Source organism: Podarcis filfolensis (assembly GCF_964270895.1).
Source record: "Podarcis filfolensis genome assembly, chromosome: 17".
Taxonomy (NCBI): Eukaryota; Metazoa; Chordata; class Lepidosauria; order Squamata; family Lacertidae; genus Podarcis; species Podarcis filfolensis.
In genome coordinates this window covers 14,885,005-14,903,343 of record NC_139621.1, presented here as the reverse complement: position 1 = coordinate 14,903,343, position 18,339 = coordinate 14,885,005, and the positions used below count along the sequence as shown (strand labels likewise).

Here is an 18,339-nt window from a genome sequence, read left to right as displayed (position 1 = left end):
AACGGAAGTTCCCAGCAAGCTGTGCTGGAGTGTAAGCAGACATGTGACATACAACAACTCCACACATCTGTTAAGGTGGAACGGAATATAGTAACAAAGGCCTCTCAGGCTTGCTGAGGGGGCCCAAAGGAAAGCAGAGCAAGACGTTTGGCACCAGCTTGGCTGGAGGAGTTGCCAGAAGGAGGCGTACCCAGCACCAATCCAGCCATTTTAGGGACTCCACTCTGGATTTGCGTTGAGTTTATTCCTTAGCCTTTTATCCCCCTGAGTCAGGATGAATGCTCAATCAATGGAGTGTCTGGAGAAACCCATTGTGTTTTGGTATCATCTCAGCAATTGCCTGGTTTTATTTATTTCTATTAGTTCTTTATTCCCTTTAGCCCGGAGGTATTCTGGACTGGGTGCAAAACAACAACAAATTAAAATACCTTTAAAATAGATAAAAAAGTCACCCAACTAATCATAAGACCAACATGAAGAGGCAGCCCCTTGATCCATTTTACTAATTCACGACAGAAGTGAGCACCACTTACATTTGAGAGACATCGTGAGTCAGAATGTGGAATTGAGAAGAGATGCTTCCCTTTTCAACATGGGGACGCGGCTTCCTGGCTTGTGGATTCTCCCCCCAGCTTTTAGAGGTAGTCCAAAGTTTTAAAATGGGTGTGCAGGCAGGATACAGCATTTAGCTTTCAGCAGAATCAACATGTGTGTCTAGTCAACAGCTGATCCTGCCTCTGGGCTGCAGAACCCAGGTCTAACCTCTTGTCAAACAAAATTCTGACAACACGGTAATCATAATAGTCTCTTCTTCTCCCAAAGCCTATGCAGCTTTTATGAAACAATAAACACTCTTTCTTTTCTTTTTCTTTTTTACTGATTTCTTTTGCCTCGTTCACCTAGTAATGTTATTTTTCCATCTGTGATTAATTGCAGTGTATTCCTGGCTGTCTGAATAACTTCCCACTTATTTCAATAGATTGATCTGCATCTGCCTTTTCTCTGTGTCAGAGAAGACAGATAATCAAGCAGACAACACGACAAGAATCCTTGGGGATCTGGGTTGTTATGTCTTCCCAACTTGGGATGTGGAACCTACTCAACCCTTTCAACTAGTCCCTGTGTAATCTCTCTCCTCATTTATCACGCTCTGGCTAGGACCTCACACATGAGACCTTTCAGGTCCAGGCAACGTAGTTGGTCCTTCTCTCTCTCTCTCTCTCTCTCTCTCTCTCTCTCTCTCTAAGCCACAAAAGCTTTCATTGCTGCACATTCCAGTAAGAGATTTCAAATAGCGTCTAGCATGATACCATTCTGGTTCCCAAGAGTCAGTGGGGCTTTTCGTTAAGTTCAGATCCATACTTGATTAATGTACCACCCTACTTCAAGGATTTGGACATCCTTTTTATGGCAAGTTCAACAAAATGATATTAATCCGTACAAGAGGCCTCCTCCATTGCTACAGCTGTACACACACACACACACACACACACACATATATATTCCAATGGGGAATTTGACATCACTGTTTATCTTGATTTTAAAAAGACCAGCTTTCCCTCAGTAGAGTGCAACTCTTATATCTTTCAACGTATCCCGAAGCATTTCTGCCCTGGTTCCCCCATTTCCTCCCCCAGCTAAAATGCTATTTTATTAGTACTTACGTTCCTCTTACTTCCTGAAGAAATAAGTAATCCAAATATAATGCAATTGGTTTTGTATCTGTCCCCCACCCCACTCAAGCAACAAACATACTAAGGTGCCATGTGCAAAATAAAGCCTGGAAATACTGTAAACATGGAGTGGATAAATGTACAACTGTATCTTAACAAGGCACCTTAGTATGTTTGTTGCTTGAATGGCTACAAGTCTATCTCTATTCTAGCTATTATTCTAATAAATTTGGTTTTATTCTTATAAGCCAGTTTGTGGTGGTGGTGTTTTGTTGCTTTAGGATTCGAAGCTTGCCTAATTTACTTTGATATGCATCCTTCTGTATATACATTTTGACATAGTTCCGGCAGAAGGTGTAACATGTTTCTCCTGCTCTGAATATTACCAGCCGTGTTTTTTATTATATTTTGCGACCTGTACAGGTGTTTGATACCTGTGCTACATACCTTTCAACTTTACCCTGCAGCGTTTCTCCTTTTCAGATCCGTTACGCTGGTGCTGCCGACAGTACGGTTCAGTTTATTTTCTACCAACCTATTATTCACCGATGGAGAGAAACTGATTTCTTTCCTTGTTCCGCTTCCTGTGGTGGAGGTAATAAATTTAACATTGTTTATAGTGATTTGCATTCTGTACCAATATACATAAGGTTAAGTTGTTGTTGCTTAAAAAAATGGGAATGAGTTTCGCTCATTCTGAATTAACTCTTGTTGACTCTTCATCTTGGAATGGATTTCACCTGTTAGGAATTGCTTGTGTGGGAGGGGGAGTGTTGATTTGTATCTGATTAGTACTTCTGTACAGTACAGCTACCTCTAGGAAAATGCCATTCACACCCAATTAGCATGGGAGCTGATTTGCCACATCTTAGTTCCCCCAGGAAAAAGACTTCTGTTGCCAATCAGAGAGGGGAGGAGAAAATAAAAAAATAAACTTTATTCACATTAGCCAATGGCCATGGCAACATAAAACAAGCAATATATACAAATAAAAAGACAGCAATGGCTAAAAAGGGCAATCAAATGACCAAGATTATCGTTCAGATAGTGGTCCTTAATCTCATTGCACCCTCGATAAACCTAGCAACCTTTGCTGTTGTCTGATCATTTTGATCTGATAACAGAAAGAACAATGTGACCTCAGATGGGCAGCCTGGGATGGTAAGTAAGAGTGGGGTGATGATCTCATTCCCCAGATCTTTATAAAGGGGACAGGATAGGAGAACATGAGCCACTGTTTCCAGATTGCCATCTCCACAGGGGCAGAGTCGGTTCTCAGTTGGAATCTTTTGGTATCTGCCCTCAAGTACGGCAGAGGGCATCACATCCAATATGGCCAGTCTGAAGGCACGTCTGTATTTTGGGATAGTAAATTTATACAAATATGGTGCCAGGGAATCAGACTGAGAAGGGAGGGGAAAGGCATACCAAGGACAGAATTTCTTTATAATGGCCAGATTGTTCTGTTGCTCTAAGTCCTTCAGACACTGTTCAATTAGCCTTTTTGCTTTAATAAAGCCTGTCATGAGAAGCTCATGTGGGTGGAGTCCACAGGAGAGGAGTTTTTGGTGCACAATTTTAAACCACGCACTTTTATGGGGGTCTTGTGTCACTAAGGGCAGTAGACCAGGTGGATTTAAATTTAGACGGAGTTCTTTGCCAGGACTGAGCTTCTACAGAGGGAAGACTTGCCTCCAATCGTAATGCTGCATTCGAGACATAGGGCGGTACAGAAAAAAATCTGCCTTAAGAATTTGGATTGGACAGGTTCAAGAATGCTACACTGATTACCCGTCCAAATTTAGGCCCCGTAAAGAACTTGCCTTATGAGCTCCCTCCACCCCCTAAATATTGCAGTTTCTCTTTTCTGCACCCACCCAACTCCCTATGCAGTATGGACCCTGCTAGTTGCCTGTTCAAGGGGCAAAGTAGAAATTGGGGGGTCAGGGAGTCCTTTCAATCGCCCTTGGGCTCTTCTTTTTCGCCTGCTTCATGCTGCTGCGAGTTTTGTTTGGAGTAGCGCTGTTTATTTGGTTTAATTGGCGATTAGCCTGGGCAAAAGTTAAGGAGTAATCAAATGAGGCAGTGCTGGGTTAAGGATGCTCTGAGTCACCTTTTACTCTGCTGACATGCATCCTGGGGTGAACGCTGAACCACACCACAGTGTGCATGCAGACCTCAGCTTTCCAGGGCCTTCAGAGCATGAGGAAGGGTTCCTTCGAATCCTTTTCTCCAACTCCATCACAGGCAAGGCCTCTTATCCTGCCCATTGGGCGTGAGGTAGTTTAACCCTCAGGGAGCTTCCCAGTCCTGACTATATTTTGATGTGGTGAATCAGCTTGTTGGTTTGCAGATCCTCAAATTTTGATACGTTTCAATAAATATAACCTTTCTCCAAGTTGCTGGTGTGTGTCTTTTCCCAGGTATGCTGGCAAAAACACTGCATCTCATTTGCAGCGTTATCTGTCCCAAGGGAAGTCTATTTCTGTGGAGGATAATTATAGAAGGTGGTTCATTGCTATTTATAACTCCAGTGTGGTCCACAAGGATGCATCAATACCACTGATTAATGACTTGCTTTTCACTCTTATACTGTAAACCATCTCTCCTTCCCAGATTACTTCTCTGTTTAGAAAGTCAGTTCCTGTATCCCAAGTTAAATATAGAGATAGATATATATGCATGTTCTGAAAGTATTTGCAGTTGCCAAAGGAGGACTGAAGTCATGGCTTTCAGTAATTTCAGAAATGTTCAATATGAATATGAGGAAACATATCACAAAGCTTTTCTGACGATCTTCAGACTATGTGCATGGCACAATTCCTTTGGGACATTCCAGGTTTACAAAGAAGCATATCAGCCATGATCTACCCATGTCACCCCTATGTGTTTTCCAAATCCTGGTTGAAAAGTATAATCTTGAAAGTTGGCCTGAAGAGAGAATTAAGTTCAATACCGTTACAACTACTGAACACGTTCATTTGTCAAGCTGTTCCTTTTACAAAAAAATGCACCTAAATTTCACCCTATAGGTGAAGTTAGCCATATTACAGAAACAGGGTCTATTTATTTGCATACTTTTTGGAGCTATATTTTTGTTTTTACTTTTAATGTATCCAGCATGTGCTTTTGATTCCATAACTCATCATCAGCTCTGCAACTTGATTGGAGGAAGAGATCCAATTTATTGGACGCAGTAAGGCAAATGAAAGGGCAAAGTTAACAACTTGCCGTGTGATATTGGGATCTACGTGTGTGATGCAGGCGTCCTGAATCCTAGTGCACTGGGAAGAGGCCTGCGATTTGAACTTCCCCTTGCCTCTTCCAACGATTTTCAAATAATTTCATTAAAGGAATTGTCACAGTGACTTGTCATGAAAGGCTCCAGGGGAGTTATGCAATCTTTGTGGTCAAGGATAGCAGCACCTAGAGAGAACTGGTATCTGGTAATTGAAATTAGGTCACAACAGTCGATACTCCCATATGGGAAATTACAGGGGGAAAGGGAGGAAATGCTCAGATGGAGACTCGTAATGCAGAATGCAAAAGCTGGACTTTAAGGGGAACGATAAATCAACCCGAAAGATACGAGCAGTCGGGGGAAGTTTGCACTTTGCTTTTACTACTTTATCATTTTAGATTTCTGTAGCACCAAGCTTAAGAATCCGAGGTTGTTGTACAGAAATCAGCCTAGGGCATTAACCCTCTATAAAAGAGAACCGTATAATATTGCAGTTGACATCAGCATGCAGCTAACCAAGAAGAGGCAAAAGGAATCAATTTCCACCTTAAGAAAAGCAAGAGCCAACGACAGGCATTCTATAAACTTCTTGTTCCTCTCAAGGAAACTGCCATCGACAGTATCCACCGACCTTTGTTAACTCTGAATTATACTTTATATACAGCAATGACTTTGAATTAAATAAAATCCCCAGAATAAAACAATAGCTGGGAAGCTGATACTTTCGAATGTTTCTTTTTGAAAGGCTTCAGCAATAGGCGAAATCCAATACTGCTGTTATACTTGCAGAATAGCTCTTGATCCAGTGAAGGTGTCTGTCAATGCAAGAGAAGGGGAAGCAATTCTTGCCGGTTCTCCTTTCCCCACTGCAGGACTCAGAACACCCTGGAAATCTGTTTCAGAGGGTTGGGGGGGGGACCCTCCGAAACATTGTGGGTGAGAGTCAAGGGCCTGTAGGGAAATGAGAATAAGAGAAAATCATCTCTTCTCTTCCATCAGGGAATGACTCTCCTGGATCAACAGCCATTTCATGAGCAGAACAGCAGAACAGGATTTCACCTGTTGTCTTGATAAATTGTTCAGGCCTCAAGATATGCGACAATGTAATAGTTAAGGTTATTGTAGGGCAATGGACCACCTGTCCTTTTTAATTTTGTGTGTGTAAATAATTATTGGGGGAACGTGTTTACATGAAATTTTTACAGATAGCTGAGAAATTAACAGTGACTTCCAGTCACATTTTTGGAAACCACGTGGAGGGAAGCTGTTACGATTGGATGCAGGTGAGAAAGGACTTAAGCATCTTCTCCACGACTGCTTCGCGTCTCTAAACAATGGTTTCCCAAAGCTGCATTTCATACCTTTAAAAAACCCCATCACGACTCAGCCACGTAGGTTTGTTAATTTGTACCTAGCCTCTTAGCTCTAGTGATACATGTGACCAAAAGAGAAACGAACATTTGGAACAATGTTTACATTCCTACATTCTATATTTACATTCCTAAGACCCACTTGCAAGGTCTTTTTAGGCTAGCAAGTACATTCTGGTTAGTATTTTAGCCCAGTATCACAAACCTTAGCACTGCGAGTTAATTCAGAGTTGCGTAGTTGTCTTTGTCTTTTCTGAGTCTAGATTTTTTTTAAGGTTACCAGCTGACTTCTGCTGAGTGCTATGATCTGAGAAGCAATAGAGTGGTCTCTGATCAATACTGCCACTACTACCCTGAAAACATCAAGCCAAAGCCAAAACTTCAGGAGTGCAACCTGGATCCTTGCCCTGCCAGGTAAGTCCGTTCACAATTTTGAGATAGTTTACACTGAGCAAAATCAGACCAGTTAATTTATTGTTTAGATATTGAGAGGATTGCAAATAGCTTGTTATCCAGCCGGCATGTACAAATTAATGTAACCACATTGATCGGAACATCTTGAATTGGGGCGGGGGGGGGGAAATCCCAGGACATTTTCTGTTCTAGTATAGTAAATTAACTGGGATCTGATTCAGCATTTTTGAGGTAGATGTGGTGGCCAACTCTTGAAAGAGTTGTTAATGTAGCTGATGTCTCTGAGTAGGCATGTTTTTTAGGATTGCACTGAAAAGTGGGATATTCAAAGTAATTTAGTTATGCACTTGGAAATTATATTTTTTAAATATATATATATATGTGTGAGAGAGAGATCAATAGCATACTGCACTTGTCCTTATGTTGTCGAAAGTTTAAGAAAGAATGGAGTCACTGAAAACTAAAGATATGCTCATTTTAGCACGGAGAAGGAGCTCCGCAGTTAAACTTACTATATATGCTTCCTAGGGATGGTTACCGGGCAACAAAAACTAATTCACAACTTTGCAATTGCCCCAATTTTGAATGGTCTTCTTCCAGTCATTATGAAGCTGCATTTTCAGAAAAAGATAATTTTCATTTGAGCAAGGGGGGGGGGTAGGGGGAGATATATCTGTGGAAACTTTTCTGGAGAAATGCCCATCCCATATCACTGGCATTTATCCACAACTTTATCAATGAGGAGAAGGTTTGTTGGTTTGTGTTTTCATCAAGTGTTTCTGACGGTTGAAAGGAGAAAAATACTGATAGAAGTAGAATGATAACATAGATGAAATTCCAGCCACCTTGTATTATTGAATGTTATATTCTTCCAATTTGAAAAGGGCACTTCATGAAAATTAAGTATTGACCACGGCTTTATTGCTTGTCACCTTTGGCCTTTGATTAAATGTTCCCACTTCTTCTGCTGGGGACCTTATGGTGTGTTTCTGGTTTTGGTTTTTTTTAAAAAAAAAATCAATTTCCAGCACAGAAAAATAACGAGAATTGGGTCTCGTTAGAGCAGGGGAGAGACAGACTTCAGGCTTGTTGGACTACTTTGGTTTTATTTTTCTAGAACCTCAAAGTCTAACTGCCAGAATCAGATACAAAAGACATGCGGTTAGAATCAAAGACGCAGGTGCCTCTGATCATATTCTGCGCTTAGGAATTTGTCTCTAGGACCTGACCTGAGCTCACAGCTTTTAAACACAAAAGCCCACTTTGACAGCTTTCTTTAACTCAGCCAGGGGTGCCATCTAGGAGGGGCTGAGGGCCCAAGGACCCCCCCCCCAAAAAAAACAGATAAAGTAAGAGCTCTGAGAATACAGTGAGCAGGGCATTTAACATTCAGTGATGTTAAACATTTGCCTGAAAAGGATAAGCAATATGGAAAGAGATTGCGCAAAATAGAAGTTAACAATTAAGGCAGAATTGGCCTCCAGCAAAGAACATGACCACGAACCAGATTTATAATAAACCGTAGCACTAACAGGAGCAAGGAAAGCAAACCTGTGCATTCCTCTGCTTTTCTGCTGTTACACTGTAATCGGCTAGCTATGACCTGCCTAAGATATTGGTTGTAGGTAGCGTGATAGCTCTGTGCCCTGGCCTGCCCAGAGCAACAGAAACAGGCATTATTGAGCACAAGATACGACTGATGTGCTGCGTACAGGTACAACCTGGTGTCTACATGTTGTGCCAGCCTGAATTATCAGGGTAAATAGAAAAGTGCATTTTCACAAATTTGCAAGTTGCAGTGTACCATAAGCAGAGGGAGACACACGGCAGGCCACTCAAAATGTCAGTGGTGCCTGCAAAATAAAGATTAAACATGCCTAGGTATTTATTTTTGCCATTCATTTTTAAATGTTTGTCTTTCTTGATGTTTATTATATTAGAGCTCACAAACGCCATTTGTTTCTGGGAACTGATTTCAAAGCTGTTTTCCAGTTTGGTTTTATATATATATATATATAAAACCTGACACTACATATACATAAATGTTAAGACAGGTGGCTGCATGGTGCATGCATATCAAAAGAAAGAGAAAAATAACTTCTGGGCAGATGTCAGGGAAGTAATTTTTGCTCTTATACAAGACGGATCAACATGAGGCTGCTGACATACGGATCCTGAAGGGCAGGAGTCCTTTAGATGCAAGAGTCTTCTCCTTCCACTTACAGGACCTACCAGAATGAAGTTGGCTTAGTCAGTAATGTGACTGTAGTATAGGACCTTTCTCATAAATGCATTTGCTCTTGGAAGCAATATATATATCCTCAGCAGGGAAACCTGCTCTAAAAGAGCACTGCAGAATAGCCCCCCCCCCACCAGCTAATTGGTTTAATTAATCCATTTTCACCAATATTAAGAATAAGCTTTACTCAGGCCCTTGATCTGAGTGGGTTTCTCATGTGTTTGCGCTATCCATCTTTTCGCTGTTCGCACTGCAGGCTACAGACAGGCGCCTGGGAGGTTGCGTACGATAGGCAAATCACCTGCTTTTTTTCCTTTTCACATTAATTATAGCCTTTATGCTGATGTTACTTAACTGTGCATACCTTTTAACACCCGGAATGACACTCCATTACGCACCCTTTCTCTGCTTGTCCTAACAAAGTCATCTTGTGCCTTTATTTCAAATTCCTTCCATTGTACAGACAATGCTGGAAAAAAATTCCACCTACACATTTGACAAACGAAAATGATTCCTTCTAGCCTTTACATGCATAGGTTGGGTTCATCCATTTCCTGCTCCCCCACCACCCCACTGAGTATCCATATTTGGCATGATCACGATGGCAGAGAGAAGACATTTGACCCACTAAAGACCAATGACTACAGTCACCAAAAAAAGATGGCGCTTCTCACTTGGTCACCACTGCAAAGCAGAGTTGGGAGCATGGGATTTGTAGTGGAGAAGCCATGGGGGGTATGCAATGTACTTGTGCCTAACCCTTTCCCCTGAATTCCTCACAGCCAATTTTCCTCCATGTGGGCTCTTGCGTTTGTGCTGGAAACACAATCTAGTGTGAAAGAGGCTGAAAGGATGACTTTTGGGAGGTGAAAAGAGGTGCAGGGGGAGAGGCTAGAGCACACAACCCACAACTGTTCTTCTGCTGATCCTGCTTTGCATGTCAAAGCCTCAAGCCATCCCCATGAGAATAAAGGCACAAGGACACAGAATTTTAGGTTAATGTTAATGGGCAAAATTTAGGCCACAACTTTATTGGTTACAGCGGTATTGGCTCAGGCATTGGCATCAACAGACTATATCTGACTCCTGTCTGCCTTGCAGGGAGTCTGGGAAGGGTAAACCTCCAGTAGGGGGAGCCCCGCCGATGCAGATCGACTTGAGCATCCCCTGGGTTCCCGCTGGGGTCATGGCATGGCCCTAGCCCCTCCCCGGGCTTCGGACGAGATCCACACCCCCAGATTCCTTTAACGGAATACCCTTGAGCACAGAGGGGTATTCCAGTGCCTCACACAATGCTATTCCAATGCCTAACTGCCAAACCTTACAAAGTTGTGACGATTGCTATGAGGTAGACGAAAACCAAGTGGCCAGTGCCAATTTGCCAAGTGGAAAAAGTCCTACCAGGACCCTCAACGGCAACCAACCAAAGTCCGTAGCAAGGCCAATGACGCAACCTCAACAAAGGGTGGGAGGGCGGGAGATCCACGGCGCGAGGCTGAAAAAGGCCAATTCAACGTCAAGCTGTGGTTTAAATTGGTCCCAGCCACGCTCCCCAAGCCGCCTGATTGGCCGCTTGGCTAACTGGCGTGGCCGGGCCTCCCCAGCCACAGGCGGGACACAGTCCCGCCCCCCCACACTGAGGGGGGGAGGCTTGGTGGTTCACCCACAACTTCTCCCCACAAAGAGGTGGAGCCAATTTGCAGGAAAGCAGCATCTGTAACTATTGGTTATTTGCAGATTAGTTTGGCTGCAGAAGGTTTGCTGTGGAGACCACACATTCAAGAAACGCAAAAGTAACTTTTGCTTGATTTAATAACAAATAACAAAAACTTCTTTTACACTGAATTACATTATATCAATAAGCACGACCCATCCACCAGGGTACTGAGAGAGCTACTTGCTGCTCTTTATATACTATACCCAACAGCTTAATTAAAATAACTTAACAGCACCTGCTATACTGCTTCACAGATGTAAAACTAGGTCATGTCACTTGCTGTGGCCCTTAAAGACATACACATCTTGTGGAACAATAATGAAACCTAAAATTTAAAGAAACCATTCAACAGTAGCACGCAGTACAGGCCCACTGCCCTCCAGATTGAATTCTGCTGCTTAATTATTGACTGGCAGTCTGCGGTCTCATGTGGGAGCTCGCTTGCCTTATGAGTCCCAGTTGCAGGGCAGCTAGCACAGCGCAAAGCATTCTACCACTAACCGAGACTGCTAAGGACTCATATCTTGCAGGCATTGACAAAGAGGCCCTTCCCGTACACACAATGTGCCAAAATACTTGTCTCATTGCTCTTCTGATCATGAATTTAGTGGAAACAGGAATACAGATTGACTGTGATATTTGCCTCATAATTGCTATCTATTTAAATACTTTTCAGCAACGTGATGACAGAATAAGAGCAAAGCAGTTAAGAAATTTCCAGCGTAACCTGCCAATTTGAAATGAACTGAAAAGACCTCTCTAATTAGTTAAGAAAACATCCTGTCAGGACTCTCTTCCAGCTTTACGTCCTTATCCGTAATGCAGTCTAATATGCAAGGCCCTTCCTCCTCAGACTTGCTGAAAGAGCCTCAAACCCCAACAGAGGGGAGCAGCTGGGGTGGGTGTGTAGGTTGATCTTGAGCAGACAGCCACAGAAGAAGGGGTTAAGCACCTCATTTCCTCTTGCTTTTCTTCTGCTTGGAAAACTGCAGCCTCCCAGGACTGCTTCTGCTTAAGAAAAAGTCATTGAGCTCTCATACACATTGGGGTGGAACATCTGGGGTGTACTGGGGCTTCCAAACGAAGACTCTGGAAGCACAGAGTGGGCCCGTGTTGAGTAGCCCTGGATGGTGTGCTCGCTTCCCTTGAGGTCCATCTGTACAACACAAAACATCTGCAGCAAGGGGGTCTAGTTGCATGTGCAGAGTTGTTTGCCTGGAATCTGCAACTCTGACCTTTCAGGAATGCTGCTGCAGCCCTGTGTTTAAGAGCCCCACCAAGGAGCAGTGTATATAACCTGCACCTGGATGCAGCCTAAATTCAGGATTCAACAGACAGCACACAAAGATGATCAGCTCTATTTTAAATGTATTTCTGAGCCCCCTAACCTTTCATCACGTGCCCAGTGGTCCGGATGTTGCCTTCAAGGAAATTTGTGGCATCCCCGCACACTTGTCAAGTAGTTCTGCAAACTCGGGTTTGCTGTGGCCTTTACTGAATTAGGCTCTGGGCTCTTGCAGGTGCCAAAACAATTAACCCTGTGTTTTGGTATTGGGCTCTGGGTTCTTGGCTGACAACATAGCGGAGCGAAGGATTGGTCTCCAGCAGCAATGTGGTTCCTCACTAGCCATCTAGAATTTAGAATGCCAATATGCTACCACCTTAGTGTCTAACAAACCCATTTTTTACATTCAGCCTCCTCTCATGCAGCAGTACACATAGATGCAAACTATAAGCACCGAAGATCCAAACAAGTACTTAAAGAAAACCGATGCTTTCCTATTAGTGATTCGTATTGTTTGCTTGCTTTATAATTTGTTGGGAAGTGATCCATTAGAATACGTACTTTTGCCTCTCAGGCTATGTAGCCTTTTTGCATATTTGCTTCACTTGGCCCAGTCTTTGCTTTATCAATGCTTAGTTCGTAAGCAAATGAGCTATGATGTCGTAAAGGGGCTTCCCTGTAAATGTGGGGGGTTAAGACTGTAAATTATAGCACTGGTGACCTGGAAACCACATATTGAACAAGGAGTGATCCAAGTTGTGATGGATGCTAGCAGGATCGCTATCATGCAAGAGAAGCATGAGTAGACTGAATCCCCAACAAAAAGAAACTCCAGTGAGACACTTCCTGTTTGTGCTTCCTGTTTTCCTGTTAACTTTGATGTGTGGAAGCATCCTTCAACATTATGGTTAGTACAAAGATGGCAACATTTCTCACACCTTGTTGAGATGTTATAATCGAATCCTACTGATTGACAGAGTCATTTTATTTGTCAACAAGTAATGGTGAATATGTCTCTTTTCGCAGCACAAAATCCCTACTTTTTAGGTTGACCTTTAAAATTTGGTGGTGGGCTTTATTTTTAATGAGACAGAATAACTCCTTGCTGTTTGTGATTTGTAAGAGTGGAGAAACTCTTCTTTTCCACGCACCAGGAATGGGGAATCTCTGGCTATCTGAATGTTGTTGAATTCCAACTCCCATCAGTCCCGGCCAGCATGGCCCAATCAGTGAGGACGGGAACTGAACTCCCAAACATTTGGAGGCTCAGAAGTTCTGCGCCCCTTCCCCACAGATACAAAACACATCATTCTCTCCCTCACTTACTCATTAACTCTGTTGAGTTCAGTTTAAGAACATAACTGTTCTGCATTTAATAAATAAATCACTTTACATTGTGGGAGCCATATTAACTAATAGGTTAAAAAAACTGGTTCATGAAATATTTTGCAAAGTGAAATGATGAGTGCCAATGTCAATTTTTGCTTGCCTCCTTAGTCTTTGAAGCTAGATTTTTAGCCGCATGAGTAGAATGACGTAATAATCTATTTAATGCTATGTCTCTGTATAATGTAATCATTTAGTGTTTATTTTATTGTGTGTACCTTCTACTCAGAGGGTTGGCATTATTGTTCCTAACAGTGATGGATACAAGCAGATCATGCCCTATGACCTCTACCATCCTCTTCCTCGGTATGTAAACCAGCTTCTCTATTTAACAAACATGCAGATATGTGCCTGTGGTTGATTGATACTCTTAACAGAGTGTGGTAGTGATCTGCAAACACGCTCTGGGCCTGCGGTCTTGTGTTTTGTTTTCATTGCTTCCTGCTTTTCTGTACACATGAGATACTGAAATCTGGATTTCTCGTGTCCTGGAGCTCTCGCAAAGAATGATAATCACCTATCACACAAACCAAAGAATCTTGTCACTGAAATATCCAATTGAGACTGAAATTAAAAAGTCAAGCTGTTGGCCACCCTTTCTTTTCCCCATGTGGGCACATGTTTGGCACTTTGAGAGGCAGAGTTTTAACTGGATCTTTCTCAAAATGGCAATTACAGTCTGTTGATTGAAGGCAGTTCATTTAAGGTAAAGGTTTATAGCAAAAGACAGTGTTTGTGTTCTCCAGAATTATTAATTTCACGTAATATGTTAAAAGTCAAAATACTGCCACTCAACTTGTTATATAATCAGCTATAAACAAGACAATTAATTGAAAACAAATTCTGACATCTCTGGTTTTAACATAGCAATCCAGGTTATTACAGTTTAATTGCTAATGGGGCCAATAAAAGCCATTGTCTCAATCCATATTTCTTGACAGCTTTTGGCGTTTTTGCATGACTGTATTACATTATTTCTCGCATATTCATCTTTTAAGCAACATAAATGAGTCTTAATTGGCTAGAAGCTTGTTATTTTAGAATTTTGTGACTAAGGCCTTACTCTTTAACAATTGCCAAATTGAAGCAGAATCTATTTAATTCTGTTTGGCTTATTGATGTGACTTATGCAAGTATTTTCTTCCGTGTGTTTATTCTGAGGCAACCTTGAGCCCAATTATTGAAGCATTCAGCCGATTACAAGCTTGATTGGGGAGAAACATCTGTGTGCGTTTGTGTTTGTGTGTCTGTAAGGCATATATTATGCTATTAAGGTTAAAGTGACTGTGAAGGATGAATGGCTTGGTGAATTGCACAGCACATAATTGCATTTCTCATTGGAATGCAAATGAATGGTAAATATAAAAAGTATGCTGCTGTAGTTTTGTTCAGAAACTAGAATGGCTGGGCTTCGGTGGGCTAAGTTGGCTGAGGGCCTCCACTTGAGACTGGCTGCCTTTTTGTTTGAGTTTACAGCTTTATTCGAACAATATACCTGGCCTCAGACAAGGTCTGCATAGTCCTGATCTCAGAGGTGCCAACTTCTCAAGAAGATTGAGGGGGCCCAATGTGATGTTCTCACATTGTGTGTGTGACATCACGAGGAGCCAGGGGGTGGAGCCAATAGCCCTATGAACATTGAGGGGGCCTGGTCCCCTAAAACAAAAAACCAACAACAGTCCCTCATCCCTGTGGGAATGTTCAGGGTGGCAGGAGAGGATATATTGTTTACTGATATCCTTCCTAACTTGTGCTAGCAAGTTCCTTTACTTAGCAGAGTGCATTCCGCTTTACACAGCAGAAGAAAACTAGTTGCAAACTCATGTGAGTTTCTTAAGACAATATACAATTCAATCTGGCTTGTCCAGATTGAAATGTGTTCTAATATTTTCCTGGTAAGACCCCTTGAATCCCTCCTAAAAGAACAAAGACACCACAGTCTTACTCATAAGCAATAAAAAGAAACTTTACTCACGATCAGGCAGAGCACAGTGTGATCCCTGAAGGCAGGCTTTAGGCTTAAATTTACAAACGTATAAAAACGGTTTACCCCATAAGGGAGATTCACCTAGTGACTGCAGGCTAGCAGTCCAGCAGTTCACAGGACGAAAGGAAGATGGAAAAGAAGGAGAGTGGCAGCATGCCTTGGCATTTTACCAGGTCTGGAAAGGCCATGCCCACCTGCTAGTCACATGCAAGAAGAAGGATGCTCCAGGCCAGGAGGAACAGGAAGTTTCGACTGGCTGGACCAAACATTCCCTTGCATTTCCACTCTAGGAAAACAAGGAATGCTGTACTTGACTGCTTCCAGTGGATTACATTCCACAGGCCCCTGGAAGCTGGCAACTATGCCTGATCTAGATGCTAAGTTCAAAGTATAGTCCAACCACACTTTAGCCTATGCAGACCTACCTTGCAAACTTTTATCCACAATCACTAGCATGATGCCCAGCCCCACACTTAACAGAAGAGGAAATTAATTGTGCTGTGAGAGATGGTGTCTCTCCCTCCATCAGTTTGCTTCTACTGCTTCTCAGTCAACAAAGAACTTCACCCACAAAGAGTGGTTTTGCATGGGAACTGGAACTGATGTAGGGAAGGGGAGGAATTAATTTCAGTTTCCACTTAAAGGCAATCTTACCTAAAACCAACTTTCCAAAATAATAAGCAAGTCCAAACAGAGCCATCCTTTCATGGTAAGAATTCACCTGTACAACACCTTGTTCATTACCCAGGTGAGGAACAACCACATTTTGAACAGACAACAGAACCAATGAGTGAATTCTGTCCTATTACAATAGCTATAATAAATGCTGGGTCGCTAAATCTGGGTGCTGGACTTGGAAATAGTTTCCTTGGTTCTGTAGTTTATTCAAAAGGTGGTTATTCCTCACCTGGGTAACAAAAAAGGTGGTGTAGAGATGAATTCTTACCACACTTTGAAATTTGCACTTCTGCAAATTTTGCAATGCAGTTCTCCAGCCAAGTAATGTATACAAAAATATTTATACTAAACTATGCATTAAAATGCATATATGTATGTTAAAAATAACATACAGCAATGCATTACATTAGGGGAGATTGCATTGCAAAAATTGTATATTGGGCAAAATAGCGTATGGAAAGATGTTTATTAGAATAAATTTGTGCTAAAATGCTGATGGCCTTTCGTGAGGACTTTAAACAAGAAATCACAAACTGTTGTGGAAATCTAGAGAACTGGATTTAAGTTTGGGAAAATTAGGAGCTTTTCCAAGAAACTGAAATTGAAAGATTCATGTATCCCTAACCAGAAGTAGGTCCTATTGAATTTGGGGAGGCTCACTTGCAGGTAAGCGGTGTTAGGATTGTATTCTAAGTCCTTTGTTGGTTTCACATTAACAATAGCCCTGTTCAGATAGTCGTCACGTTCGTCCACTCAGTGTGTGGACAGGGAGGTGGGACTGTGCCACAGGCCATTGCCACCAATGTTGCACATTCAATGAAATGTCTGAAGAGGGAAGCCTCTGCATTTACAACTTTGTGTACATAGGCTCTCCATCAGAAAACCCTGGAACCCTGTGTCATCAAAATTCACACTAGCGTGGGGACTCTGCTGCAGATGTCCTGCTCACTGCATAGTTTTCAGTGCTAGTAGTTTGGGTTGTAAGCATGCCCCATGCATTGAGTGTGCATGTGACCTGGGAAATTGCTTGACATCAAAAAAATGAAGATCGTGGCCACTGGTCCCATCACCTCCTGGACAATAGAAGGGGAAGAAATGGAGGCAGTGAGAGATTTTACTTTCTTGGGCTCCATGATCACTGCAGATGGTGACAGCAGCCACGAAATTAAAAGACGCCTGCTTCTCGGGAGAAAAGCAATGACAAACCTAGACAGCATCTTAAAAAGCAGAGACATCACCTTGCCAACAAAGGCCCGTATAGTTAAAGCTATGGTTTTCCCAGTTGTGATGTATGGAAGTGAGAGGTGGATCGTAAAGAAGGCTGATCCCTGAAGAATTTATGCTTTTGAATTATGGTGCTGGAGGAGACTCTTGAGAGTCCCTTGGACTGCGAGAAGATCAAACCTATCCATTCTGAAGGAAATCAGCCCTGAGTGCTCACTGGAAGGACAGACCCTGAAGCTGAGACTCCAATACTTTGGCCACCTCATGAGAAGAGAAGACTCCCTGGAAAAGACCCTGAAGTTGGGAAAGATGGAGGGCACAAGGAGAAGGGGACGACAGAGGACGAGATGGTTGGATAGTGTTCTCGAAGCTACCAGTATGAGTTTGACCAAACTGCAAGAGGCAGTGGAAGACAGGAGTGCCTGGCGTGCTCTTCATGGGGTCACGAAGAGTCGGACACGACTAAATGACTAAGCAACAACAACAACAGCGCGACTGGGTCCGCCTAACGTAGTAATTAGCAACTATATAGGCTGCTGGGCCAAATCCAGACCCAGCATTGAGGGAATACTGTCTGTTCCTTCTTCCCACCTGCTTGCCAACACAAAAAGGATAGCTGGATGTGGTGGGAGTCGTAGCTTCACCCGCAATAACTGTACTTGCCCGTTGGCTGCATGGAAGGGGTTAAAGACTGAAGGCTTAGCACACTAGCACCCAGGGCAGCCCTCTAATTGCTGAGCATTGACTCAAAGACTTAACTGGAAACCCCTCTGCCAGGAAAGAAACTGACAAATGTACTTTGCCTTGAGACCGTTCCCTTTCAGCTCCATCGCTGAGCACTCTGAGCATGGCACATACAATATGGTGTAGCTGCGCTTGGTGTCTCAGGCAGAATCTAGTAGGTGCCTGTGACACGCACACCTCTGCCACATTCCAGACTGCAGGAACTGCATTCTCCCGGCAGTAATATCTCACCATTCGAATATTGCGGAAATGCGCTGCCCCTGAGAAATGGTGATTCAGGGAAGATGCCTAGGCGCTGATCAGTACGCAATGTTGCAATGCGTGCTTGGTTGCTTGCAACAGTTTCTCCCATTTTCAAACGTGCCCACAGACCCGTAAAGG

At 42.7% G+C, this 18,339-nt stretch overlaps 1 protein-coding gene and 1 long non-coding RNA gene across 2 annotated transcripts in view; one reads left to right on the top strand and one right to left on the bottom strand.

The window, feature by feature from the left end:
- Positions 1–18,339, bottom strand: part of LOC310753144 — a 356,996-nt gene that overhangs the window by 42,621 nt on the left and 296,036 nt on the right. The gene's annotated exons all lie outside the window — the stretch shown is intronic.
- The window catches only part of ADAMTSL1 (ADAMTS like 1), a 257,528-nt gene that overhangs the window by 109,008 nt on the left and 130,181 nt on the right, over positions 1–18,339 (top strand). Inside the window, exons 8-10 of the mRNA XM_083592741.1 lie at positions 2,157–2,268; positions 6,560–6,698; positions 13,581–13,631. Coding sequence (XP_083448867.1) covers positions 2,157–2,268; positions 6,560–6,698; positions 13,581–13,631 — 302 coding nt within the window. The remainder of the gene's footprint in view (positions 1–2,156; positions 2,269–6,559; positions 6,699–13,580; positions 13,632–18,339) is intronic.